A 27,762-nucleotide genomic window follows, 5' to 3' on the forward strand; every position below is an offset into this window, starting at 1 on the left:
TAAAAAAAAAACTTAAATTTCCACCTTACAGCCATGTATACTTGCATTATAGATATTTGTAATTTTGCTTATGAAATATTACTTGTATTGTCAAAGAGATTCCCATGATGTGACTTTTTGCTGCAGACTAAAAAGAAATTTGCGATCTCTCACTAAAGAATAACAGAAAAAGTTTTATGTTCTAGCTTCCACCCTTACATATTGGTTTCGGAGACTGTTTGTACAGAGTGGGGGCTGGGATTGGAAGTTTATGCATGGCCGTTCGTACAGGCAGGACTATGAGCAGAATATGGATGCATTCCATGTCTAGAGCGGCCTGGGTGACAGCTTCCTATAAACAATCCTCAAAAGCGGCCCCTGACATGAGACAGAGTTTTAATGAAGAACACTACCTTATTATTCTGTATACTTATATAGGACAGCTTTTAGACATGGGTTCTCAAGAACTCAAGAAAAAGAGTTTATAGTAGTAGGGAAATCCTTAGCAAGATAGTCTGTGTTGTTATTCAGAGCTGTGACTATGACCCAAGGATTGTGCAAAATGTGTCACCCTCAAGTTATATATCTTTCTATAACATATGATAAGATTCTTCCACCGATTATGGTTTAGCTATTTTTGAATCAAATTTTCTCATCATTCTCTAACTTTCTCCTTCTCTATACTGTTAGCATATCTGGTACTCTAACTGTGCAAATGGGCCAATTAACATCTGTAGCCATTGGTCCTGGTGATCTGCTTCCAAGCACTGACTTACTACATATATATTGCAAGTCACCAAATATTTCCTCTTTTAGTCTCTGTTTAAAGGGTTATTCCCATCACAGGAACATCAGCCTCCAAGGCTGGTTACAGGAGGTATTGTATAAGTCGAATGCAGAGGTGAAAATATAGCTGTAGTGGGAAGGAGTTAATGAGCGGAACGCAGAAGGTTAATTTAAATGCCAGCTATGGGTCCCTGGTCTTTTAGTTGGACCTCTGGTTGAACAGATGCCTGTAACAGATTTTGTTTCAGTGGCGTCCATTACCCATACACAGACCATCTTTAGGAAAACTTATACTGTGCGGCATACATATTTTTATGTATGTATTATGCTCTTCCATAACATTTGGCCTCCATTTGAATAATGGAGACCTATTAGTACACAAGTGTGAACAAAAAATAGGATGTAAGCAGGATATTATATTATTTTATTTCATGCGCTTTTTGTACACAGCAGTTATAATAACAATTTGAAATGTCATACATGAATAGGTGGTACCAGTTGATATAATGGTGCTTCTCACAAAATTAGAATATCATCAAAAACTTAATTTATTTCAGTTCTTCAATACAAAAAGTGAAACTCATATATTATATAGAGTCATTACAAACGGAATGATCTATTTCAAGTGTTTATTTCTGTTAATGTTGATGATTATGGCTTACAGCCAATGAAAACACAAAAGTCATTATCTCAGTAAATTAGAATACTTTATAACAACAGCTTGAAAAAGTATTTTAAAATCCGAAATGTTGGGCTACTGAAATGTATGTTCAGTAAATGCACTCAATACTTGGTCGGGGCTCCTTTTGCATCAATTACTGCATCAATGCGAAGTGGCATGGAGGCGATCAGCCTGTGGCACTGCTGAGGTGTCATGGAAGCCCAGGTTGCTTTGATAGCAGCTTTCAGCTCGTCTGCATTGTTGGGTCTGGTGTCTTTCATCCTCTTCTTGACAATACGCCATAGATTCTCTATGGGGTTAAGGTCAGGCGAGTATGCTGGCCAATCAAGCAAAGTGATACTGTTGTTTTTAAACCAGGTATTGGTACTTTTGGCAGTGTGGACAGGTGCCAAGTCCTGCTGGAGAATGGAATTTCCATCTCCATAAAGCTTGTCGACAGAGGGAAGTGCTCTACAATTTCCTGGTAGACGGCTGCACTGACTTTGGTCTTGATAAAACACAGTGAACCTACACCAGCAGATGACATGGCTCCCCAAACCATCACTGATTGTGGAAACTTCACACTAGACCTCAAGCAGCTTGGATTGTGGCCTCTCCACTCTTCCTCCAGACTCTGGGACCTTGATTTCCAAATGAAATGCAAAATGTACTTTCATCTGAAAATAACACCTTGGACCACTGAGCAACAGTCCAGGTCTTTCGCTCTTTGGCCCAGGTAAGACGCTTCTTCCGTTGTCTATTGGTCATGAGTGGCTTGACACAAGAAATGCGACACTTGTAGCCCATGTACTGGATACGTCTGTGTGTGGTGGCTCTTGAAGCAATGACTCCAGCAGCAGTCCACTCCTTGTGAATCTCCCCAAATTTTTTAATAGCCTTTTCTTAACAATCCTTTCAAGGCTGCGGTTATCCCGGTTGCTTGTGCACCTTTTTCTACCACACTTTTTCCTTCCACTCAACTTTCTATTAATATGCTTGGATACAGCACTCTGTGAACAGCCAGCTTCTTTAGCAATGACCTTTTATGGCTTACCCTCCTTGTGGAGTGTGTCAATGACTGCCTTCTGGACATCTGTCAAGTCAGCAGTCTTCTCCATGATTGTGGAGACTACTGAAACAGACTAAAGGACCTTTTTAAACGTGTAGGAAGCCTTTGCAGGTGTTTTTTTGTTAATTATTCTAATTTACTGAGATAATGACTTTTGTGTTTTCATTGGCTGTAAGCCATAATCATCAATATTAACAGAAATAAACACTTTAAATAGATCACTCTGTTTGTAATAACTATGTAATATATGAGTTTCACTTTTTGTTGAAGAACTGAAATAAATTAACTTTTTGATGATATTCTAATGTTGTGAGAAGCACCTGTATACTGAAGATGTCCTCTATTTATGTAAGTACAGTACTATGCAAAAGTTTTAAGCAGCTGTGTAATAAATCCTTCAAAGTAAAAAAGTGAATGAACAAAAGAGAAATGTAAATCAAATCAATATTTGGTGTGACCACCTTTTGCCTTCAAAACAGCATTATTTCTTTAGTTACACTTGCACACAGTTTGTGCAGGAACTCAGCATGGAAATTGTTCCAAACATCTTGGAGAACTAACCACAGAATTTCTGTGGATGTAGGCTTGCTCAAGTCCTTCTGTCTCTTCATGTAATCCCACACAGACTTGATGTTGTTGAAATCAGAGCTGTGTGGTGGCCATATCATCACTTCTAGGACTCCTTGTATTTCTTTACACTGCAAATAATTCTTCATGACATTGGCTGTATGTTTCAGGCTGTTGTCCTGCTGAAGAATAAATTTAGAGGCACCTCCCTGATTGTATTGTTCGATGTATAAATATCTGACTGTATTTCTTAGCATTGAGGACACCAAGAAAAGGACAATGTTAAAGACTGTTAGCACAGTGGTCGACCAAGGAAACTCAGTGCAGCAGATGAAAGACACATCAAGCTTAATTCTCCTCAAACTCAGAAGATGTCCAGAAGTGCCATAAGCTCAGAACTGTCAGCAACCAATGGGACTCAGGTACTGTTTGCATAAGTCTGGTCAGAAATGGTCTTCATGAAAGGATTGCAGCCAAAAGCCATTCCTTTGACATGGAAACAAGGCCAAGTGACTGAACTATGCATGACATCAAATTAACAAGAGTGCAGAAAAAGACAGCGGGTGCTCTGGACTGATGAGTCAAAATGTGAAATATTTAGTTTTAGCAGAAGGCAGTTTGTTTACTGAAGGGCTGGAGAGCAGTACAATAATGAGTGCCTGTAGGCAACAGTGAAGCATGGTGGAGGTTCCTTGGAGATTTGAAGCTACAGTAAAGTAAATGGTGTTGGGGATTTGGTTAAGAATTATAGTGTCTTCAACGCAGGGAGATGTCTCATTGGCTTTAAATGTATACTGCAGCAGGACAAGAACACCAAACACACAGCCATTGTCATTAAGAACAATCTTCAGTGTGAAGAAGAAGTCCCAGAAGTGATGATATGGCCCCGACAGAGACATGATTTCGACATCATTTAGTCTGCCTGGGATTATATCAAGACACAGAAGGATTGGCGCTAGCCTACATCCACAGAATATCTGTGGTTAGTTCTCCAACATGTTTGGAACAACTTTGTGCCAAGTTCCTTCAAAAACTGTGTGCAAGAGTAGAAGAATCGATGTTATGTTGAAGGCAAAGATTGGTCGCACCAAATATTGATCGGATTAGGATTTTCTCTTTTGTTCTTTCACTTTGTATTTTGTCAATTAGTAAAAATAAACTATTAACATGTCTATTTTTGAAACATTCCTACTTTAGATTGTTCCACACCTGCCTAAAACTTTTGCACAGTACTGTATAGTTATAAAAAAAATCACCTAATACATTTTTATTACCTATATTACAAAAATCATTTTGAGATACTTTAAGAAATAGGGTTTGAATATAATTTTAGTTTGCATAGTTTTGCCCAATGCTGATTTGCTGTTACATGTGAATATAAAATGATCCTTACAGTGTTACCCTTTACATGCTACACTTCATGTTATCATAGAAAGATTGCCTTACAAAGCAGAAAGTACCCTACAATTGATCTCTCCGTTACAATGAATTCTAATATTATGGCTTAGGGAAGACTTGTCTGTATTTAGGACTAGTCATAGGCCAAATGTCAGGTTTTTTGTTGCCGTCATTTAATTTCACACATTTGTCTTCCAGCCTCAGCATGCAACAGCAAACAAATGGCAACTGGATAAGTGGTTAAACAAAGTCAATCCTAACAAGACCTCTATTCTCAGCCAAGCATCAAGCCTAAATCACGGAGGAGTAAGTGAGGGTGAGCAGGGCTGTGAGAAAGTATCTCAGGATGATCAAATATGTCCAAGTGACAAGGATGACAGGAGCCCCGTCACTGAAGACCGGAGTGTTGGAGCATCCTGCACAGTTATAGGACATAGAGGTGTGAAGCTTCGGTCACCACCACCTGTTGCACGCGCTGCCACAGTAGTGGTTGCAGATCCTTCTGAAGGTACATCCCAAAGGACACCAGTGTTCAGAAAGCTAACACGGAGGGTGGAGAGGACATCTAGTGGTGATAGTCTGAATTACCGAAACCCAGATGATCATACTCTCAGCCAAGGAATTCTAGGGAGTGAAGTATCTGAGCAAACTAAAAATAAGTTAACTTGTTACAGCAGAGGATTGCACAGAAAAGAATCTAGAGCAAGTCTGTTTGATTACAAAAATAGGAGAACTCAAATTACCAGACTTGCCCCAAAAAAAGAGAATATTGAACTCTCATTGCAACCTTCCGATCACAGCAAAGAAACACAACCAGACGTACCTCCTCCTTGTGAAAATAAGTCCGTCGTTACATCAGAACATAATCACAGGAATAAAGAGTGCGGGGGTGATAATATAAATCAAGCTGGTTCTTCTGGTGCACAACATTATATTCATAGGACTACAAGTGAGGTTACCCCTGAGCTGGAAGAGCAGTTTTATACTCTAGTTCCTTTTGGGAGGAATGAATGCTCTATAAAAGGCAGCAATGACATCAAGTCTCTATGGGTACGGATTGATTTAATGCTTTTGTCGAGATTTCCACACGGTGTTCCCCAGGAGAACTTCAACATGAATAACAGCACAGACAAGATACTGACTTCCTCACAAACTAAATGTTTATCCCAAGCAACAGATAACCCTTTATTGAAAATGCGGCGGAAACGTAAGGTACGTTCAGTTCTGTGCAACTTGAAAATGTGTGGGCTGCATTTCAAGTACAGTACAGACCTTCTCATTTAAAGATTTTTCTGTATTTTCATGACTATGAAAATTGTACATTCACACTGAAGGCATCAAAACTATGAATTAACACATGTGAAATTATATACTTAACAAAAAAGTGTGAAACAACTGAAAATATGTCTTATATTCTAGGTTCTTCAAAGTAGCCACCTTTTGCTTTGATGACTGCTTTGCACACTCTTGGCATTCTCTTGATGAGCTTCAAGAGGTAGTCACCGGAAATGGTTTTCACTTCACAAAGTCTCCTCTTAACAGTTGTTGAAGAGATGTGTCTGCTGCTAGAACTCTGTGTGGCATTGACCTGGTCTCTAATCTGAGCTGCTGTTAACCTGTGATTTCTGAGGCTGGTGACTCGGATAAACTTATCCTCAGAAGCAGAGGTGACTCTTGGTCTTCCTTTCCTGGGGCGGTCCTCATGTGAGCCAGTTTCTTTGTAGCGCTTGATGGTTTTTGCAACTGCACTTGGGGACACTTTCAAAGTTTTCCCAATTTTTCGCACTGACTGACCTTCATTTCTTAAAGTAATGATGGCCACTCGTTTTTCTTTACTTAGCTGCTTTTTTCTTGCCATAATACAAATTATAACAGTCTATTCAGTAGGGCTATCAGCTGTGTATCCACCAGACTTCTGTACAACACAACTGATGGTCCCAACCCCATTTATAAGGCAAGAAATCCCACTTATTAAACCTAACAGGGCACACCTGTGAATTGAAAACCATTTCCGGTGACTACCTCTTGAAGCTCATCAAGAGAATGCCAAGAGTGTGCAAAGCAGTCATCAAAGCTAAAGGTGGCTAGTTTGAAGAATCTAGAATATAAGACATATTTTCAGTTGTTTCACACTTTTTTGTTAAGTATATAATTCCACATGTGTTAATTCATAGTTTTGATGCCTTCAGTGTGAATGTACAATTTTCATAGTTATGAAAATACAGAAAAATCTTTAAATGAGGTGTGTCCAAACTTTTGGTCTGTACTGTATACAAAAATGGTTCTAACAAATATTACAGAGCTGTATAATTGGAAAAAAGTTATGACTCTCAGAACATGATGTAAAAAATTACATTTTTTTAAAAACTGTGATTTTCTTGTGCAAAGGTAGCAAAACATAAACAATTTTTTTATAAATTGTGTATCACTGTATTTGTATCAACCCAAGCTTTAAAACTATACCATTATTTATCCCATATGATGAATGCTTTAAGGAGAACAATACAAATATTGCTGTTTTTTTCTCATCCAGCCCCATGCAAAAAAAATTAAAAGCAATCAAAAAATCGTATGTAACAAAAAAAAATGTCTCAAGTGAAAAGTATAGCCCCCATACAAATCTGTCTATGGAGAAGTAAAAAATGTTATGGGTAATGGAATTTTTTTTTTTGTGTAAAGTAGTAAATTGTTTGAAGTAGTAAATCACTAAAGTGCTACTTAAATTGTGTATCTACATTATTGTATTGACCTGCAGAATACAGATAACATGTCAATTAAGCTAAATAGGGAAAGGTGTTTAAAAAACCTCACAAAAATAAATTCCAGAATTATGGTAGTTTCTTTTGGACACTCCACCTCTCAAAACGTGTAATAAAAAGTGATGAAAAAGTCATATGTACCAGAAAATGGAGCGAAAAATAAATCCTCACACAGCACATTTGACAGAAAATTGTATATATACAGTACAGACCAAAAGTTTATACACACCTTCTAATTTAAATTTTTTTCTGTATTTTCATGACTATGAAAATTGTATATTCACACTGCAGGCGTCAAAACTATGAATTAACACATGTGGAATTATATAGTTAACAAAAAAGTGTGAAACAACTGAAAATATGTCTTATATTCTAGGTTCTTCAAAGTAGCCACCTTTTGCTTTGATGACTGCTTTGCACACTCTTGGCATTCTCTTGATGAGCTTCAAGAGGTAGTCACCTGAAATGGTCTTCCAACAATCTTGAAGAAGTTCCCAGAGATGCTTAGCACTTGTTGGCCTTTTTGACTTCACTCTGCGGTCCAGCTCACCCCAAACCATCTCGATTGGGTTCAGGTCTGGTGATTGTGGAGGCCAGGTCATCTGGCGTACCACCCCATCACTCTCCTTCTTGGTCAAATAGCCCTTACACAGCCTGGAGGTGTGTTTGGGGTCATTGTCCTGTTGAAAAATAAATGATGGTCCAACTAAACGCAAACCGGATGAAATAGCATGCCGCTGCAAGATGCTGTGGTAGCCATGCTGGTTCAGTATGCCTTCAATTTTGAATAAATCCCCAACAATGTCAGCAGCAAAGCACCCCCACACCATCACACCTCCTCCTCCATGCTTCACGGTGGGAACCAGGCACGTAGAGTCCATCCGTTCACCTTTTCTGCGTCGCACAAAGACACGGTGGTTGGAACCCAAAATCTCAAATTTGGACTCATCAGCCCAAAGCACAGATTTCCACTGGTCTAATGTCCATTCCTTGTGTTCTTTAGCCCAAACAAGTCTCTTCTGCTTGTTGCCTGTCCTTAGCAGTGGTTTCCTAGCAGCTATTTTACCATGAAGGCCAGCTGCACAAAGTCTCCTCTTAACAGTTGTTGAAGAGATGTGTCTGCTGCTAGAACTCTGTGTGGCATTGACCTGGTCTCTAATCTGAGCTGCTGTTAACCTGCGATTTCTGAGGCTGATGACTCGGATAAACTTATCCTCAGAAGCAGGGGTGACTCTTGGTCTACCTTTCCTGGGGCGGTCATCATGTGAGCCAGTTTCTTTGTAGCTCTTGATGGTTTTTGCAACTGCACTTGGGGACACTTTCAAAGTTTTCCCAATTTTTCGCACTGACTGACCTTCATTTCTTAAAGTAATGATGGATACTCGTTTTTCTTTACTTAGCTGCTTTTTTTTTGCCATAATACAAATTATAACAGTCTATTCAGTAGGGCTATCAGCTGTGTATCCACCAGACTTCTGTACAACACAACTGATGGTCCCAACCCCATTTATAAGGCAAGAAATCCCACTTATTAAACCTGACAGGGCACACCTGTGAAGTGAAAACCATTTCCGGTGACTACCTCTTGAAGCTCATCAAGAGGCAAGAGAATGCCAAGAGTGTGCAAAGCAGTCATCAAAGCAAAAGGTAGCTACTTTGAAGAACCTAGAATATAAGACATATTTTCAGTTGTTTCACACTTTTTTGTTAAGTATATAATTCCACATGTGTTCATTCATAGTTTTGATGCCTTCAGTGTGAATGTACAATTTTCAAAGTCATGAAAATACAGAAAAATCTTTAAATGAGAAGGTGTGTCCAAACTTTTGGTCTGTACTGTACATAAATATATGAATAAAAGAATATGGCGACACAAACAAATAATTTTTTTCAAACAACAAATTTACGATACAAACTTTATAAAACTACATAAATGTGCTGTAACACACCATAGCGCAGGGTATGTAAGCTGGCCATGGGTCGGATCCTCTGGGTCCCTGGTAACACGGTCGGTGGTGGCCGTGCCCGACGCGTGGCACTGCGGAGGCACAATAAATAAGGACAGTGGGTGTGCGGGAGTTAAACGTTGTTTTTTATTGTCCCCTCTGATTGTGTGTGATGTTGCTGACATTCACTGTGATGTTGGTGCGGAGGGAGACAGGGGTACGACGAGAGAGAGGAGGCAGGTGTACTTTTCAAGCAGATGGAAACTTTTACTTGTGAAAACACGGCCCAGCAGGATCACAGCCATAGGCGGTACAAAGTAAATGTGCAGTTGACAAGGTTCCTCAGACAGGCGTTTAGTGATAGATACAGGAAAACGGCAGATAAGAAGTGCGATAGACAGCAAGTGTGAATAGAGCCTCTCCTGTTCTCCAAACTGACATGATAGAGTCCTCTTCTATCCCGCAGGGGAGGTGTTCCCCAGCAGACCCCTGTCTACCTGCTCCCTCTGACCTTCATTATGTTGTAGGATTCCTGTTTTCCACTATGGGGGGCCACTCTCCAGGCCCGTACTCCTCATGTGTCCACAGCGTAGTATTTCAGTAGGCTAAGGGTGCTTTGCAGACCAGTGAATTCCATCTGCCTCAAGGTGTCCTAGTTCTCAGGTTATCCTACTGTTTTCCTCCAGTCAGTCCATCACTATCTGGCCCACTGGAAGGGGAAGAATAAGGAATCCCCTCACATGTTCCTCTGACTGATCTCCTAGGGTCCTCTCACGGTGTTTCCTGAAACTCTGCAACTCTAAAACCCAGGGGCTCCACCCACTAAGCTATTTGCCTAGCAACTATTCTAGTGAGGAGACTTAAAGCGCACCTGTCAGCAGGGTGGTGCTTAGTAAACCACATACACTGTCAGGTGGGCGACATTACACTGATTAAAATGATACCTGGGTTGATTAAATCTGTCCTGTGGTTCTTGTGTAATCTTTACTTTCAGTTTGGAAATAATGATATGCTCGTGCTCTGGGGCGGCCTGTGGGGGGCGCTCTATCTGGTGCTCTGCTTGCATATTCATCTGTATGCTCTTATAACAGGTCATTGTGCCTTCACTGACCTGCCTCCTATTTTACCTAGCCCGGCACCACTAGATGCATTATGTAAAATAGGAGGCAGGTCAGTGAAGGCACAGTAACCCATCATAAGAGCATACAGATGAATATGTAAGCAGAGCACCAGATAGAGCGCCCCCCACAGGCTGCCCCGGAGCACGAGCATATCATTATCTCCAAACTGAAAGTAAAGATTACACAAGAACCACAAGATGGATTTAATCAACCCAGGTATCATTTTAATCAGTGTAATACATAGTAACATAGTTTTTAAGATTGAAGGAAGACTAAGTCCATCTAGTTCAACCCATAGCCTAACATGTTGATCCAGAGGAAGGCAAAAAAAACCACGTGGCAAACACTAAGCTCCACATTGGGGAAAAAAATTCCTTCCCGACTCCATACGACAATCAGACTAGTTCACTGGATCAACGCCCTATCAAGGAATCTAGTATATATAACCTTTAATATTATACTTTTCAAGAAAAGCATCCATGCCCTTCTTAAATTTTAGTAGTGAATCACTCATTGCAACATCATGCGGCAGAGAGTTCCATAGTCTCACTGCTCTTACAGTAAAGAATCCCCGTCTGTGATTATGATTAAACCTTCTTTCCTCCAGACGTAGACGATGCCCCCTTGTCCCCGTCTCAGGCCTCAGAGTAAAAAGATCAGTAGAAAGGTCTTTGTACTGTCCCCTCATATACTTGTACATAGTAATAAGATCACCCCTAAGCCTTTGTTTTTCCAAACTAAATAACCCCAAGTGTAATAACCTGTCTTGGTTTTGCAGACCCCCTAGTCCTCTAATAACCTTGGTTGCTCTTCTCTGCACCCTCTCTAGTTCAGCTATGTCTTTCTTATACATCGGAGACCAGAACTGTACATAGTATTCTAAGTGTGGTCGCACTAATGACTTGTATAGCGGTAAAATTATGTTCTCCTCATGAGCATCTATGCCTCTTTTAATGCATCCCATTATTTTATTTGCCTTTGCAGCAGCTGCCTGACACTTGCCACCAAACGCGAGCTTTTTGTCCACCAATACACCCAGGTCTTTTTCAGTTACAGTTTTGCCCAGTGTTTTACAATTAAGCATATAATTATACATTTTATTTCCTCTGCCCAATTGCATTACCTTACATTTATCCCCATTAAAGCTCATTTGCCATTTATCAGCCCAAGCTTCTAGTTTACATAGATCCTCCTGTAATATAAAATTGTCCTCCTCTGTATTGATTACCCTGTAGAGTTTAGTGTCATCTGCAAACATTGAAATACTACTCTGTTTGCCCCCTACAAGGTCATTAATAAATATGTTAAAAAGAAGGGGGCCCAATACTGACCCCTGTGGTACCCCACTGTTAACTGAGACCCAGTCTGAGTGTTTTCCATTAATATCCACCCTTTGTTTCCTATCACTGAGCCCGTTCTTAACCCACATACATATATTTTCCCCTATCCCCATTGTTCTCATTTTATGTATCAACCTTTTGTGTGGAACCGTATCAGTGGAACCGTATTAATGTCGCCCACCTGACAGTGTATGTAGTTTACTGAGCACAATCCTGCTGACAGGTGCACTTTAACTATTAATCTACGGAAAGTGCAACAGACAACCATAAATAGAAATATTAGAGATATCTTACACAAAGTTTTCATAGTAATATAACTCTGGGGTATTACATAAAATTTGCTATCACTATAATCGTTCTATCAATCAGAATAATGTTAACACTTTACTTGTGAAAAAGTAGAAAAAACGTGGCACAATGATAGTGTAAAATTTAAAATGTCAGGAGACAACAGAATTACAATTTTTTTTTCTTTTTCTTCCCATAAATAGTTAATAAAAGATTGGTAATAAGTTATATTTACTTGGTGACAAATACAACTCATCCTGCAAGAAAAACAAGCTGTCATACAGCTCCGTCTACAAAGAAGTAAAAATATTATGGCTTCTGGAATGCAACAATTAAAAAATGAAGAAAAAAATGCTATGTCCTAAAGGAAAGTCCAAAATGTCCTTAAATACATATATTATTCAAAAACTCTTTTACAGCAGATGAGTGTACTTTTAAAAATCCATGTCCGAATGGCTGTATGATTTTGGAATTAAACATGAGCCTTTTTTGAGTCCAACTACAGCTGAATCCATACAATGCTCATTTTAATAACAGGCAAGAATAGTTTCAATAACTCTGACAAGTATTTTCAAAGAAAGTACACCAGCCTTATCGGTTCTAAAATATCTATTTACTAATGTAATGCAATTTGTATTGTGAAATTTGACATTAGATCCCTTTTAAGAATGGCTGTACACTTAGCCCCATTTTCTGTACTTTTTTTGTCAGGATGTGTTTTTTTTTACAATAGAAATACATATACTAAAGCTAAAGACCATACAAATTAGCACTAAAAATGAAGGTTCGTTTCTCTGGAACTGTATGGCATATTTCAAAAAAGAAATAAAAGTGGAATGCTCCATTTCCTCACACCCTCGTAGGAAAACAAAATGTATCAAATTAAAAGATGTAAAACCGGCCACGTCATGATTTCTGTAAGCACATGGGAGTACATATGAGTGTCTTTACTCTAAAGATCTTTATAAAACTTAACCGAAAAAAGTTAACTGGAGTATAAATTGGTATGCATGCAAAATAGGAGCATGTTCATACTTGCCATTAAACATAAAACAGAAACATTTCTTTCGGTTAAGTCTCAGGTTTCTGCAAGGGTGTGGCCTACCTTCCCTTGAGCTGGGCATAACATTTTATATAGCTTCCCATTGCTGGGTATCTATATTTGGGACCGGTTCTGCTCGGTCCTTATGCACATTGATGTCACTTTGACACCTGGTAAGGATTTAATGCTAGAGGTCAGGATCATCCTGATTGTGGTTCACCTTGACATGGTGGGATGGCTTTTCTGCTTTTTTATCAAAAACTGTGTTTACTAAATAATGTTATTTATATGCACCATTGCTTTTACTTATTTACTTACAGCAAGGTTTATGTTCATTTTGTTTCTGTCTTGGGGTAGATCTTTATAAAAGAAAAGCACAGCGTAAGACACTTTACTATACATCTACAAAACCATTTGGCTCCGCTGGGGGGTAACTTTTAAAGGGGTGTTCTCAAGTTTGAAGGTTATCTTCTATACATGGAAAAACAACAGTAGAATTACTTTTTTTTCTATTTCTCCACATAAAGAGTTAATAAAAGATTGCTAATAAGTTTTATGTACCTCAAAATGGTGCCATTGACAAATACAAGTTTTTCAGCCAAAAAACAAGCAGTCATGGTGCTATAGCGACAAAAAAATAAAAATATTGTGGCTTCTGGAATGCAACAATGGAAAAAAAAATGCTGTGTCCTAAATGAAGGCCTGAAACGCATACATTATTCAAAAGATCTCTTACACTTGATGAGTGTACTTACTTTAAAAAAAATCCATGTCAGAATGGCTTTATAATTCTGGTATTAACATGAGGGATCAGGGTCGCTGGGGACCACGTTGGTTGGACCCCCAGTGATCGGAACGTTATCCCCTATCCCGTGGATGACTTTCAAAGTTGAGATCACCTTTTTAATACTTTTTTGTAATTTTAAAATGTACTCATTTTGTACATTCAAGTACAGCATTCCTTTTATTCTAATGGAAACCTTTATGTGCCCTCAAAAATGTGCAACTTGCAGGCACTACATGCCGAATGGCCAGTTGGCATAGCTTCACTTCAAGGAGATGAATAGCTTCCTATGTGCTCGGTGAAAGAAAACCTTATATGCGTTGTTTGTAGAACTTGTTAGTATTGGCATACATATTTACTGTGATTCTCTAGGTGGGTTGTTTGATGTACTGCCGTGGGTGCATTAACCCATTAAAAAATGGTTTATCTTGTGTAGTGTGAAAGTGAACGATCTCAAGAGCTGAAGAAGAACCCAGTGGAAAAGGAAGATAGTCTACAATTCCCTACTGGGAGTGATCATACAACAAACAGCGAGAGCCTGGAACTCAACAGGTACGAAATTCTCCTTCTCCCGGGAGTGATGTACAAATGGCTAACTGGAGCAGGGTTACCCATCTAGTCCTCTTACCTGGGACCAACCAAAAAAGCTATACTTATCGCTGTTAGATTCTCTTCACTTCAGGAACTGTAGGACACAACATCCTGATGCTGGCTAGTGTCAGGACTTTATGTTCTGGACCCCTGGAGATAGTTCCAGTCCTGACCGCAGTCATGCTGTCAATTGTAGCAGGTCTTTAGGGAGTGTTCAGCTGGTGTCCACACCAAGGATTTGGGAAAAAAAATATACATACCCCTGATTTCTTAAGTTAGAGCCTATTTTTCTAAATTTCTTTCTATCCCAGGATCTGATGGCATTACAATAAGAGTGCCGGTGACACATGCTGTTTTCTGTAGGTACCAGAGATAAGTAATGTTAAGGCTTCCACACTATGGACATGTATCTCTAATGTCACACATATAGCAGACTTGTAAAATGTATTCCACATATGCATAAATCTCTTTTTCTCTGTTTTCTAGTATACGATATGAGAAGCATAGTTACTACAGAGTGGAGGTGAAATAAATCACAACTAAGGAAAGAGCCGAACACTTGTTAATCAATAATTTCGTTAAATACAAATTAGTGAAAATATACTGTACCTTTAGACATATCACCTATGAAATAAATGCCATGTCACAATATCACACCTTAGCTAATACTCAAGAGATAGAATAGGAGAACTAAGCGTGATTGGACAATAAAGGAAAGTCTGTTAGAATCTTATCCTGGGGGTTATAGTTCATGTATACCTCTTGAGTAATTTTGACAAAGCCAAATTATGCTTTTGTCAGGAAATCTTTAAATCAGCAGGGCTTGTGGGGTTTTCCCAGTAGGTAGTGGTTAGTACCTAATAAAAGGTGGAAGAAGGGGGCCTGAACTCATGAGTCATGTTTTCTTTTATATAATGTGAGGGGGCTGATTGCTTCATTCACTTCTGGAAGAGACTGCACCATGGAAAAAAAGGCAAGCCACATGATTTAAGGAACATGACAAAAATAATATTAAGCATCTGTACAATGTGCTGGAGGCCCTATACATGGATACCCCAGCTTGTAAATTACACAAATTAAATAATCTGCAATTTATACCTAAGTGCAAAATCCAACAAGATACATTCAGGGGTCTCCTGAGGTCCATACATCAAAGGATCAAAGCTGGCAGAAGGGGAAGCTGCACAATATTAGCCAGGTGGTTTTAATGTAATTGCTGAAATGGCGTTTTCTGAGAAATCTCTCCAAAAGGTATACTTTTCACCGAAAATACTGCTTTGAATGTGGATTCCATTTAAAGTTACAAATTAATACTAGATTAATGTTAAAGGGGTTTTCCCACGAACAAAAAAGTTCATTTTAATCAATAGATCTTGGAATGATAATAAGTTCCACAATTGGATGTGATTAAATAAAATGTTCCAGTGCTGAGCTAATCTTATATATGTGCCCCTGTATAATGGTTGTGTCTAACCGTGCTGGAACATGGTCTGATCATACCTCATCTCCTGGGCAGGGGAGGAAGCAAAAGAGTATACAGACATTACAGCAGGGGATCACAGGTGATTCTTTCCTTTAAGCAAAACATTTTTTATAAGCAGGCAGGGAAATGTTTTACCTCACAAAAAGAATCAGCTGTGATCCCCTGCTGTAATGTCTGTATACTCTTTTGCTTCCTCCCCTGCCCAGGAGATGTGGTATGATCAGACCATGTTCCTGTACGGTCAGACACAGCCATTACACAGTACACAGCAGGGGCACATTTATAAGATTATCTCAGCACAGGAACATTTTATTTAAAGACATCCAATTGTGGAAGTTATTATTATTTCAAGATCTATTGATTAAAATGAACTTTCGTTCGTGAGAAAACCCCTTTAAGTTAGAAAGTCAGCCTGTTACCAGCCATTGTCGTATGAAACGTATCCACATTATGTTGATAATTTTTCACAGCTTTGAGATGTCTCTATCAAAACCTGAGAAACGTCTGTCTCCATTACATTTCCTTGCTGATGAGCCGAAACCAAAATGCACAAGTGAGGAACTCTCTTCTGCACATAAATGTGATAGAGGTATAATGTCCAGCTATGCTTCTCGACACTATCAAGAAAAGCATTCACGTTCTCGACAGGTAGGTTTTATTCTGTGTTCTACAACTAACCTCAAAGAAGAATTCTACTTATATATTCAGTCAAATAGTTTGTGGTTCATTATATGAGTGGATTTGGTTACAGAGTAACTGTATATAGAAACTGTAGTAAAATGTTTAGTCCAACATCTCATGTAACTGCATACAATACACTACCAAAGGAATGGGGCACTGTCAATGCCAACCCAGGGACGAAAGTCTTTGTAAGAATGGCACTTGCTTACAGCAATTAGCATTTCTCTCACTATTATTGGTACTGATATGGAACGAAACGTGTAATATCTTGGGGATAATATTATAGACTACATAAAATGTCATCAGGAACATTTTTTTAAAATCACTTTTAGGCTGTGTGCCCACTATGCATTTTTAAAGCGTTTCCGCAGCGGCAATTCGGCTGCAGAAACGCTTAAAAAACGCTTGGTAGAAGGTCTGCTATGCAATGATAATCCACATGTGCTGTGCACACGCTGCGGAAATTTCCGCTGCTGATTATCATTGCGGAAAAATACGCAGCACTACCATTTATTTTGCGGAATTGCGGCGTTTTCGCCGCCATTGACTTGCATTGGAACGCATGTAATACGCATCACTGCATAATCTCCGCATAATCTGCAGATGTGGATTCCATACGTTTCAATGTGCGTATGGTACCCGGGTTTGGAGAAGAGGAGACTCTCCTCCAGACTCGGGTACCATAGAACCTGTAAAAAAAAGAATAAAATAAGCAATATACATTATACTTACCTTCTGTTGGCCCCCGTTGTCCTTGTCTCGGCTCGCCGGCAGCTCGCGGTGGACTCAAGGACCTGCCATGACGTCATTTAGTCATGTGACGGGTGTCACACGACCACTGACGTCGGCAAGTCCTTTAGTCTACCGCAAGCTGCCGGCAAGCCAGGACGCATCGGATAAAGACACCGGGGGCCATCGGAAGGTAAGTATAATATTTATTTTTTACCATTCTTTCGGTCACATTATATAAATCCATGCCGGTTGCATGGATTTATATAGTGTGACCAAGTTGTCAAGCACTTTCCAAGTGATGCTAAAATCACTTGGAAAGCGCTTGACAACTCGCATGCGGAAATGCATGTGAAGAACGCTTCACTTCCGCTTGTCCCTGGCAGGAAAAATGCATGTACAATCCGCATGCGTTTTTTCTGCCAGGGAGAAGCAGAAACGCTCAGGAAAAAATCCAGAGCATTTCTGCATTGTGGGCACATAGCCTTAGAGTAGATGTTTTTTCGGACCTACATGCACTCATGGTTCCAATGTGAGCATTATTATAAAGGAGTAATACCAATACACTATGTTTTGTCGCCTTGCACATCTTTTACTATGATTTAGTAGGGAAGTGCACTGTAGTACAATATAGTTCCCTTAGGGGTGTCAAACTTATTTTCACCGAGGGCCACATCAGTGTAACATCCCTGGCGGCGTGCTTGCATGTCTTACCACCTCCCACCATGCAAGACCGCAATCTTACCTATCAGGCCAGGCTGCACACTTTGCTCCAGTACCTGCTGTTTGTATGTCTCTTGTCTGCTGGCTTAGGGCGGCGGCGCTGTTGCTTCCTGATTCTTAAAGCTACAGTGTGCGCAATCCTAATGCATCCCCAGCCTATTGCTGTGAGTCACTGGATACTTAAACCCCCTCCAGCCAGTAGGAGGTGCCTGAGCAACACTTTCTTACAGTGTGTTCTGTGCAACTGTGAGTTGCCAGGTCCTGTCCTGACTCTAATCTGTTTCCGCCACCCTGGGGGCTGAGTACCCAGGGCCACTACCTGTATCTCTGACTTCTAGTCTGTTTCCGCTACCCTGGGGGCTGAGTTCCCAGGCTCGTTCCTGTATCTTGTTCCCGGTTCAGTTCCTGTCTGAACAGTGTCCTAGCCCGTTACTTGTTTCTCTCTATGTCCGAACCTTCCCTTTTCCTGCAGTGTCTGAACCTGCACCTAACTCAAACTCGTTGTCTCTGTACTTCTGTTTGTGAGTTTTGTGTCCACTCGCTACTTCATTGTAAGTACCTTGTGTGTATCCGGTTCTGCTTGTCCCCTTTCCCTGCCTCCGTATCTACCTCCTGTGTTCTAACCATCTTCCTGTATTTTCCAGTCTGTTCCATGTGAACAGAGCCCTGTCCTGTCTGCCTGCACCTTCTGCTCTGTTCTGCTCTGCTTGTTCACTGCACCTGTGGTTCTGCTCCGCTCTGCTTGTTCACCAAACCTGCGGTTTTGCTCCGCTCTGCTTGTTCACCGCACCTGCGGTTTCGCCCTGCTCTGTTTGTTCACTGCTCCTGCGGCTCCGTTCCTGTGTCCCAGTCTGTACTGGCCCCTATCCCGCCTGCGTTCCTACCTGCCAGTACCCGCCTGTCTGCATACCAGCCGTGCCTGCCAGTGCCCACCTGTCTGCATGCCAGCCGCGCCTGCCAGTGCCCACCTGTCTGCATACCAGCCGTGCCTGCCAATACCCACCTGTCTTCATACCAGCCGTGCTTGCCAGTACCCACCTGTCTGTATGCCAGCCTAACCTGCCTGTTCCTGCATTCCCCGGTGTGGGTCAACAACTGTGACTGGGGTCTGACCTGGAGTAGTGCCTGGTCCCCCTGCTTGGTTCCTCCCTGGTTCACGGAGTCGACTGAGCCGCCGTGTGACCCTGGTCGGACCAAGTTGATACTTAGTTACGCCCCTATAGGCACTCCTCGGTTCATGGTCCAGTGGGATCACAAATCAAGCTCACGCCAGTCAGTCCGGGCGCGAGCGTAACAATCAGCATTATTGTTGACTTCAAAGGGCTACTTGTAATTGTAAGGGCTCATGCAGACGTCCATGCAACATGGTTCGAGCATGGACTGCAATGCACAGACTAACCAGTGATTATAAGAGAGCTGTCTCTGGATAGTAGGGCTATAAGACAGATGTCTATGTGTAGTAGGGCTATAAGACAGCTGTCCCTGGATAGTAGGACTAAGAGCACTGTCCCTAGGTAGTGGGGCTGAGAGTGCTGTCCCTGGGTAGTAGAGATAAGAGAGCTGTCCCTGGGTAGTAGGGCTAAGAGAACTATCCGTGAGTAGTAGGGCTAAGAGCGCTGTCCCTGGGTAGTAGGGCCAGAGCTGTTCCAGGGTAGTAGAACTAAGAGAGTTGTTCCTGGGTAGTAGGGCTAAGAGTGCTGTCCCTGGGTAGTAGGGCCAGAGCTGTTCCTATTTGTGCTGTTTGACTGCGTTCACTTTCACTGTTTGTGCAGGCTGACTGCGTTCACTGTTTGTGTTGGCTGACTGTGTTCACTTTTTGTGCTTGGTGGCTGTGTTCTCTGCCTTCTCATTTTGTGCTGGCTGACTGCGCTAACTGCATTCACCATTTATGCAGGGTGATGATGGTCACTGCGTTCTCAATTTGTACAGGCTGACTGCGATCACTGTATTCACCATTTGTGCAGGCTGACTGCGATCACTGTGTTCACCGTTTGTGCAGGGTGACTGCGATCACTGTGTTCACCGTTTGTTCAGGCTGACAGCGATCACTGTATTCACCATTTGTGCAGGGTGACTGCGATCACTGTGTTCACCGTTTGTGCAGGCTGACTGCGATCACTGCATTCACCATTTGTGCAGGCCAACTGTGATCATTGCGTTCACCATTTGTGCAGGCCGACTGCGATCACTATGTTCATCGTTTGTGCAGGGCAACTGTGTTCACAGTGTGCACTGTTCACTCTCAAAGATGGCACCTACTGCTTGTGCTGGCGCCACCCCCTCAATTGGCTGCATCTGCTTAGATTCAAAGATCGTATCAGCTCCCTGTGCTGGCTCTACCCTCTCTGCTAAGCACTGACTGTGTCGACGTAGAATGCAGCCAGTACTTAGGAGAGGGGGTGCGCCAGCAGAGAGCGTGACTGCCATCGTAGATTTTGAGTTCCGGCGCACACTTCAACACTGTTCATCACAGTTCATCACTGCACATTTATGCAGTGATGTCTATAGTAATTGGATAGAAAGTGGAAGTACTCTTTAGCTATGCTTCAGAGTATAACATTGAAATTTCATTGAAGTCTCATTGTGGACCTATTTTAACTGGAACAATCTTGTAATCTCCTTCTCCATACACAGACCCAATACATTTTCCACATGTATGACATTAATGATATAGGCAGAAACACCAGGTGTCATCATCTGTCTCAATACCTGAGCTTATAAAACACATAGCCGTTATTTTCCTGCAGGGCTTTATTGGTTTTAGTCATTTCATTTTACCATTTAATCAATATATTCTTACCTATAAATTGATGTTTATAAATCTCAATTACAAACTTTTCATCCAGTTCTGATAATTTTACAAACATGTGACAATTGTGCAGCAGTCTCGTGACATGTAACATTTTATGTCAAGGATAACAGCAGGGGGTGAAGATCCCACCGATATGTCAGGGAATGTAACTCTGCTGCCTCCAATAGTCAGGACACTTACACAATTGTCTGACAAGTGATGGACGAGGCCGCGGCTGTTTCCACTACTATGCCAGTTATTGGGGAACTCACAGTGAGCGTACGATATATACACCTCCAATTACAATGCATGGAATATATATTCCGGTACAGTGACTGCCAACCCCTTAATAATAAAAGGAGATATTAGCTGCAACAACCAGTCATTTATACAGAACGATTGGACACCCATTTCAGGTGGCGTATAGCTTCAGGGGTGCGGTTTACAGAGCAAGAGGAACAGAACTATTACATTTTATATATTAAATCTGGAAAGGTAGGCAGTGTTTATAAAAATTATACAAAGATGACACAAAATGGGAACAATACCGTATATACAATCTTATAAGCTAAAAAGAGATCACAAAAGAAAAGTACTAAACCTCATGTTGCAGAAATGTATCTATCTTTATCTATCTTTATGGAGGGAAGCACTCCAATTAGGAAAATGGAACACTCTCACAGCGAACTATGTCTTCTGGAAAATGAGCAATGACAGAAATCCAAACTCTGATTTTTATTAGCCCACATACTTCCACTTGGTGAGCTCATATGGGGGGCTGGTCGTGGGATGTGCTAGGCCTTTAGAAAATTATGAGATCCCCAGATTTCAGGATATCTTTGTCCCTAGGGATCCCAGGAGGGAGATACTGTTGTTATGTTTCCTATCACGATTTTACCTTTTACCGATTTTATCATTCATCTGATCAATATTAAGTTGGAGGTGTTCTGCCTTCCTTATGGTGATATGAGTAAATGCGTTGTTCATACCTTCGCTATGACGCAGAAAATATACCTCCCATAAATATCGGATCGATGTAAACCCCAATATCCATCACTGACCACTGGCTCCAGAAAGTCTGAGATCAGTCCTTTGAACAGATGAAGCTCTTGCCTCGGAAGTGTACTTCTTCGCCTCTGAATATACGAATCCTAGACTTGTTGGTTGGTTCTCAGAGCAGATCTCTGCTGGAATTACCTGTTCATGGCAGGTCATACTTCAATGGAGGTTGAAGTGTCAGCTTTTTTCACTTCCCCAGTTTTATTTAATCCATTTGTTCAACATGAGGGTGATATGTCCTCTCTCTGGAGATGTATTTATGGATTTTAATTTTTCTCTACAAGATTGTATGTTCCTCTTAGGCCCCCTTCACATGTCTGTGTTTCAGGTACGTGTGGCATCCGTTTTTTTCACGGATGCCACACGTACCCATTATAATCTATGGTGTTGCACACATGTCCGTGTGTTTGCCCGGTCCGTCTGCTGTGTAAACCACACAGAGACCTGTCTGTTTTATTACAAGCAGCATGGATAACAAGGGCCAATACATGTCTATGGGTCTGTGTAAAACATGTGCAGCAAACGAATGGCATCAGTGTGTTATCCTTGTGCCATCCGTGTGCTGTACGTGTTTAACATTGTACGGTATACGAAAAGCTTTGTAATCGATTTTTCTTAACCATACCGGAAAAAAACGTATGGCACACTGATGGCTCAATGATCCAAAACACCGATGACCCCGGTAACGTTTTTTCATTGAAAGGCTGCATGCATAGGGCGTAAGCGTAATCTTTCATGTCTTTACTTTTTCTTATTTGCCTTTAATTAGCGAATGCTGTGGTTGTTATTGAATTCTCATAATACTCATTTTAATGCAATTGAGAGTTACCCGTCAGGAAATAGCTGAACATTTTTGTTAATGGTGAACAGAAATGCCTGTTCCTGCTGCTGACTTTTCCATACGACTTTAAACTTTTAATGAAGAAAATTTATTTATGATCAATGTCCTTTTTATGCATTCCTCCTCTCTAAAAAAATCATCTAGACTAAATACTACCATATATTACCCCAAAATGATCCTTGTTAACTATACAGCTTTTTTCAACCATAAAACAAGGCCTCAATTAGCTACATAGCCTTAGAAGTAATAAAGGTGCCATTGACAGAATGCAAGGAGGCAAAAGCTATAAAAAATTATGGAAGGTGAAAATTGGCTTTAGGGTATGTGCACAGAATGTCTTTTTCAGGTGGATTGCTCAAAAGAATGAACTTATGCATTTCTATGTAAAAAAGAGCTTGTTGTGCACATGTTAAGGCTTTTGAAGGTCTTAACTACTTCAGGTTTCTAAAAATGCCAAGCGGTTAAAAGAAGTAACATGTCCATTCTTCAGGTGTCTTGCCCTTGTATTGTAAAGTACAAAGTGACTTCCAAGTCAGTGGGAAAGTTTTGCCTTGGACAACACTAGCAATTTCTTCATTATTCAATGGAGTGAAAAAAAAAATGACTATAAAATGACAGTAAAAGGGATGTCACAAAAACTATGGGAAAACCCTCCAAAAATCGACTGGCAGCCAAAACTGCTAAGGAAACAACCGTAAAAAGACACAAAAGGCGCTTCAGGAAAAAACACCAGTTTTCTGAAGAGTCTTCTGCTTGAAAAACTTGGTGGGTTCACCTGAGTTTAAAAGACATTTTGTGTCCATACCCTTAAGTAGTTAAAGGGGGTTTATAAGAAAATCTGCATTTGAATTTGATACTGTAAATGGTTATTTACTTTCTGACTGATTGGGATTTGTGTGACACGTACGGCTGGGTTCACATCAGCATGTTAATTTCTGTTTTCCTGTTCCATTAGGAACATAAAAATGGTATCCAGGGATGGATCTGACACATGAAAGACATCATCAGTGGCAGACTGACCCCCATTGACTTATAATGGGGACAGTAAGGCTATGTGCCCACGATGTAGAAATGCTCCGGATTTTTCCTGAGCGTTTCTGCATCTCCCTGGCAGAAAAAACGCATGCAGATTGTACATGCGTTTTTCCTGCCAGGGACATGCGGATGTGAAGCGTTCTTCACATGCATTTCCGCATGTGGGTTGTCAAGCGCTTTCCAAGCGATTTTAGCATCACTTGGAAAGTGCTTGACAACTTGGTCACACTATATAAATCCATGCAAACGGCATGGATTTATATAGTGTGACCGAAAGAATGGTAAAAAATAGAAAATAAATATTATACTTACCTTCTGATGGCCCCTGGTGTCCTTGTCTTGGCTTGCCGGCAGCTCGCGGTAGACTAAAGGACATGCCGACATCAGCGGTCGCATGACCAGTCACATGACTAAATGACGTCACCGCAGGTCCTTGAGTCCACCGCGAGCTGCCGGCAAGCCAAGACGCATCGGATAAAGCCACCGGGGGCCATCAGAAGGTAAGTATAATATTTATTTGTTTTATTCTTTTTTTTACAGGTACTATGGTACCCGGGTCCGGAGGAGAGTCTCCTGTCCTCCAGACCCGGGTACCATCTGCACTTTGAAACGCATGGAATCCGCATGTACAGATTCAGTGATGCGGATGACATGCGTTCCAATGCAAGTCAATGGCGGCGAAAACGCCACGATTCCGCAAAATAATTGGTAGTGCTGCGGATTTTTCCTTAATGATATCATTGGGGAACATGGCAGGCCTTCTACCAAGCGTTTTTCAAGCGTTTCTGCAGCAGAATTGCCGCTGCGGAAACGCTTAAAAAATGCATTGTGGGCACACAGACTAAGTCTTCTGTCTGTCTTGATGTATGTCATATTACAGGAAAAAATAGCACGTCATTCTGTTTTATTTGGTCCATCAAAAATGGCGGAATCTGCAACAGAGACTTCAACGCAGATGTGAACCCAGCTTAAAACAGACTCCTCTATGCTGAAAAAAAAAGTTACTCTTAAAAATAACATATGTAATGTGTGTTTGTATTGTATTACATGACAGCATGTGTACTCCTTTTTATTAGAGATCGCAACCATCACACCATACAGGCTCGGCACATAATAAAGACAACTCAAGACCGAACCTTTGGTCTCCTGAACGGAATGGGCATACGGATACAAGGATAACTAAGCAGTTGCTTGATAGCACAAGGTAGAGCAATACCTTATAATGCTGTGTGTAATGTGTAGAGTATATGATTGTATGTGGCAATGTGAGATTACAGGCATATCAGAGAATTGGTGCCCCTAATCTAGTTAGAAGCAGCATATTAGAAGAATATCATACGTGATGACTATTGACCCAGCTAGTATATGTTGTAATAGTACCATCGACACTACTGCTACTAAACTGCTATCCCTTGCCATGTTAGTGGAATAGTTATTTCTTTTAGTCTTCTGCACAGTTTTTAGTGAATGCTAGCAAAAATTGAATAGGAGTGACAACATTTAGTTTTATTTTCCCTCTCTATTGGGATTGACCAGTGATGAGGATAAACAATTAGGGATATCCAGAGATATGGGACTTTTAATTTAGTGTTAATGTTTTGGTGTCTTTTCCAAGGGGGTGTGGCTCACAAGATTCTCTGGGAACGTGTTTTTAGGCTGCTCTGCATTATTATGCTGTGGGCAACACCCCCTTGGTAAAGTTCATAACAATTAGCACTAAGTATAAATGCCCATATCTCTAGAACCATATGGCGGATTTAAAAAGACACAAAAAAACCCCAGCATACTTAGGGGAGCAGCGGGAATAAAATAAGAGCAAAATCTGGTGTATTTTAATCTGGCGACAGATCCACTTTAAGCGCAGTTTTTCTCTTTTCAATCTTAAATGGGATGTCCAGTGAGATAAGTTATTACCTACGCTCGGAATAGGTGATAACTTGTAGATCGGTGGGGGACCAGCACTGATCAGCAGTATGGGACGCTTATATTCCTGTTGTCTCCATTTAGAATGGAGTGGCAGCGTACCTGCCCAACCACCACTCCATTCATTCTCTATGAACTGTTGAAATGTTGAAAAAAATCTGAGTGCAGCGCTCAGCGGCTGCATTCTAAATAGGGATAACGGGGTTATAAGTGCCCAATTCTGCTGATCAGTGTGTGTCCCAGCGGTTGGACCCCCACCGACCTATAAGTTTTCTAATTTTTTTGTGATTGTTGCTTTATTTAGAATCACGGCATGCTCAGGTGTTAATGTGTATTGTATTTTTTTAAATATTTTTTTGCTATGTTTTTGACACTACAGCACATGTCATTTTATGAGGTAGCTTAGGGTCACGTAAACTAGGAATCACTTTTCATGTTAAAAACGCAACTAAAAGAAACACTTTAGAAACTGCAGGAACGAAAAGACATAAAAAAGGAACCAAACCTCAAAGTAAAATATGAACTTGTAATCTCCTAATATCTGCCCTTCAGCAATGATAATAGTATAAGCAATCTGATCTACGATGGTTGATAATAATTATATTATAGTTTACAGAAGGTTACAAGCAGGGCAAAACACCTCTGAAATGCACTTACGATAGGAATACTTCTAAGCTTTCTCTTTCTCATTTCTTAGACCTCACAATGCTGATTACTTTATGCAGGAAGCTAAGCGAATGAAGCATAAAGCAGATGCCATGGTAAGTACACTTTCCTCCCTGATACAGTATGCTAAATTAATTTTGTCCTGGTATTTTATGGGCATGAAGTTATCATCAGCACAAACCACCAAACATAATTATAAAACCTATTACAAGCATGACTGGCTTTGTTAAATTATGGAATGCTTGTATCATTGAGTGTTTTTGTCAAGCAATTACTTTGAAAATAAGTAATTATACAACCCCGGTGTAAGAGCGTGTTTATAGCAATATTATGTTACAGGCACAAAAACCTTGTATAATGTAGTCATAGAGGGATCAAGTGAAATCCAATAGATGTCATTTTTAGCTTTCAAGGTTATTCTTATTGCCTTTAATATTTCTAGTCCCAGGTGGCTTTTCATGTCAAGCATAAACCCAAGAAATACAATTAGTTGAACTGAAAGAGAGTCTAAGCACTAAGACACACCCTACATGACCGAAAAAAGGTAGACCTTATGTGAGCTGAAAAAGTCAATGACTAAGACTGGCCTCATTCAGACGTCCATGATTCATGTACGTTTTATATTAGTCTCTTTCACAGATGCAACATGTAAGACCACGGCCCGACTATCAGTATTTGGTCAGTATTCGGTCAGTATTTTTTCTCAGGAGTGGGTGATAAATGCAGAATTGGTGACTTGTTTCTATTATACCTTTTCTCTGATTGTTCCTCACCTGTTTTGGCTCCCACTCCTGAGAAAAAAAAACTGACTGAATACTGACCAAATACTGATAGCGGGGCCATGGCCTAACCGCTATAGTCTGTGGGGCTCTTCATATGTCCATGTTCATTTGCGAAAATTAAGACATTCCCATGATTTATCCAAGTCAAAGTCGTCCATTCAAATCAATTGGCCCATGAAAAAAAAAACCTGTCAGCATATGTATTTTATTTATGTGTAATCCGATAGCTGTCCATTTTTTTCGTTTGGATTTTTATTTTTTTGTACATGAGTAAAATGAATGACACACAGGTTTAGCCCATAAAAACTATAATGAGAGTGCTTCTTTAAGGCCTCATTTAGACATAAGTGATTTTTCTGGTACGCAAAAAAACTATTCGATTTTCATCAGTGTTTGGTCAGTGTCAGTTTTTACCATCAGTGTTTCATCATGTTTTTTTTTATGAAAAAATAAATAAATGAATTGCAAAGCTTCTTCTTTGAAATACATTGAAATATAGAGTGCACATTGATGGCAATGTGCGCTATCAGTGATTTTTCATGGACCCTTAGACTTGTATGGGTAATTTTGATTGGTGGCTGAGATCAAAAATGGATATGTCACTAGCTCCAATATAGGTACATATTGGGTACTTGTTCAATCAATGAATTGCCTCTTCAGAGAGGATGAGGACTTGAACTCTAGTGCCACCTAATGGAAGTAGCAATCCTAAAAGTCA

General features: G+C 40.5%; 1 protein-coding gene across 5 annotated transcripts in view; it reads left to right on the forward strand.

The window, feature by feature from the left end:
• Positions 1-27,762, forward strand: part of AFF3 (ALF transcription elongation factor 3) — a 563,963-nt gene that overhangs the window by 507,486 nt on the left and 28,715 nt on the right. For all 5 annotated transcript variants that reach the window (XM_073664860.1, XM_073664861.1, XM_073664864.1 and 2 more), the window contains 5 exons: positions 4,659-5,672; positions 14,177-14,292; positions 16,285-16,462; positions 24,750-24,877; positions 26,294-26,357. In XM_073664860.1, coding sequence (XP_073520961.1) covers positions 4,659-5,672; positions 14,177-14,292; positions 16,285-16,462; positions 24,750-24,877; positions 26,294-26,357 — 1,500 coding nt within the window. The remainder of the gene's footprint in view (positions 1-4,658; positions 5,673-14,176; positions 14,293-16,284; positions 16,463-24,749; positions 24,878-26,293; positions 26,358-27,762) is intronic.

The sequence above is a fragment of the Phyllobates terribilis genome, unplaced genomic scaffold, assembly GCF_046119375.1.
Source record: "Phyllobates terribilis strain yellow unplaced genomic scaffold, ASM4611937v1 Scaffold_2__4_contigs__length_985480577, whole genome shotgun sequence".
In the NCBI taxonomy this organism is placed as follows: domain Eukaryota; kingdom Metazoa; phylum Chordata; class Amphibia; order Anura; family Dendrobatidae; genus Phyllobates; species Phyllobates terribilis.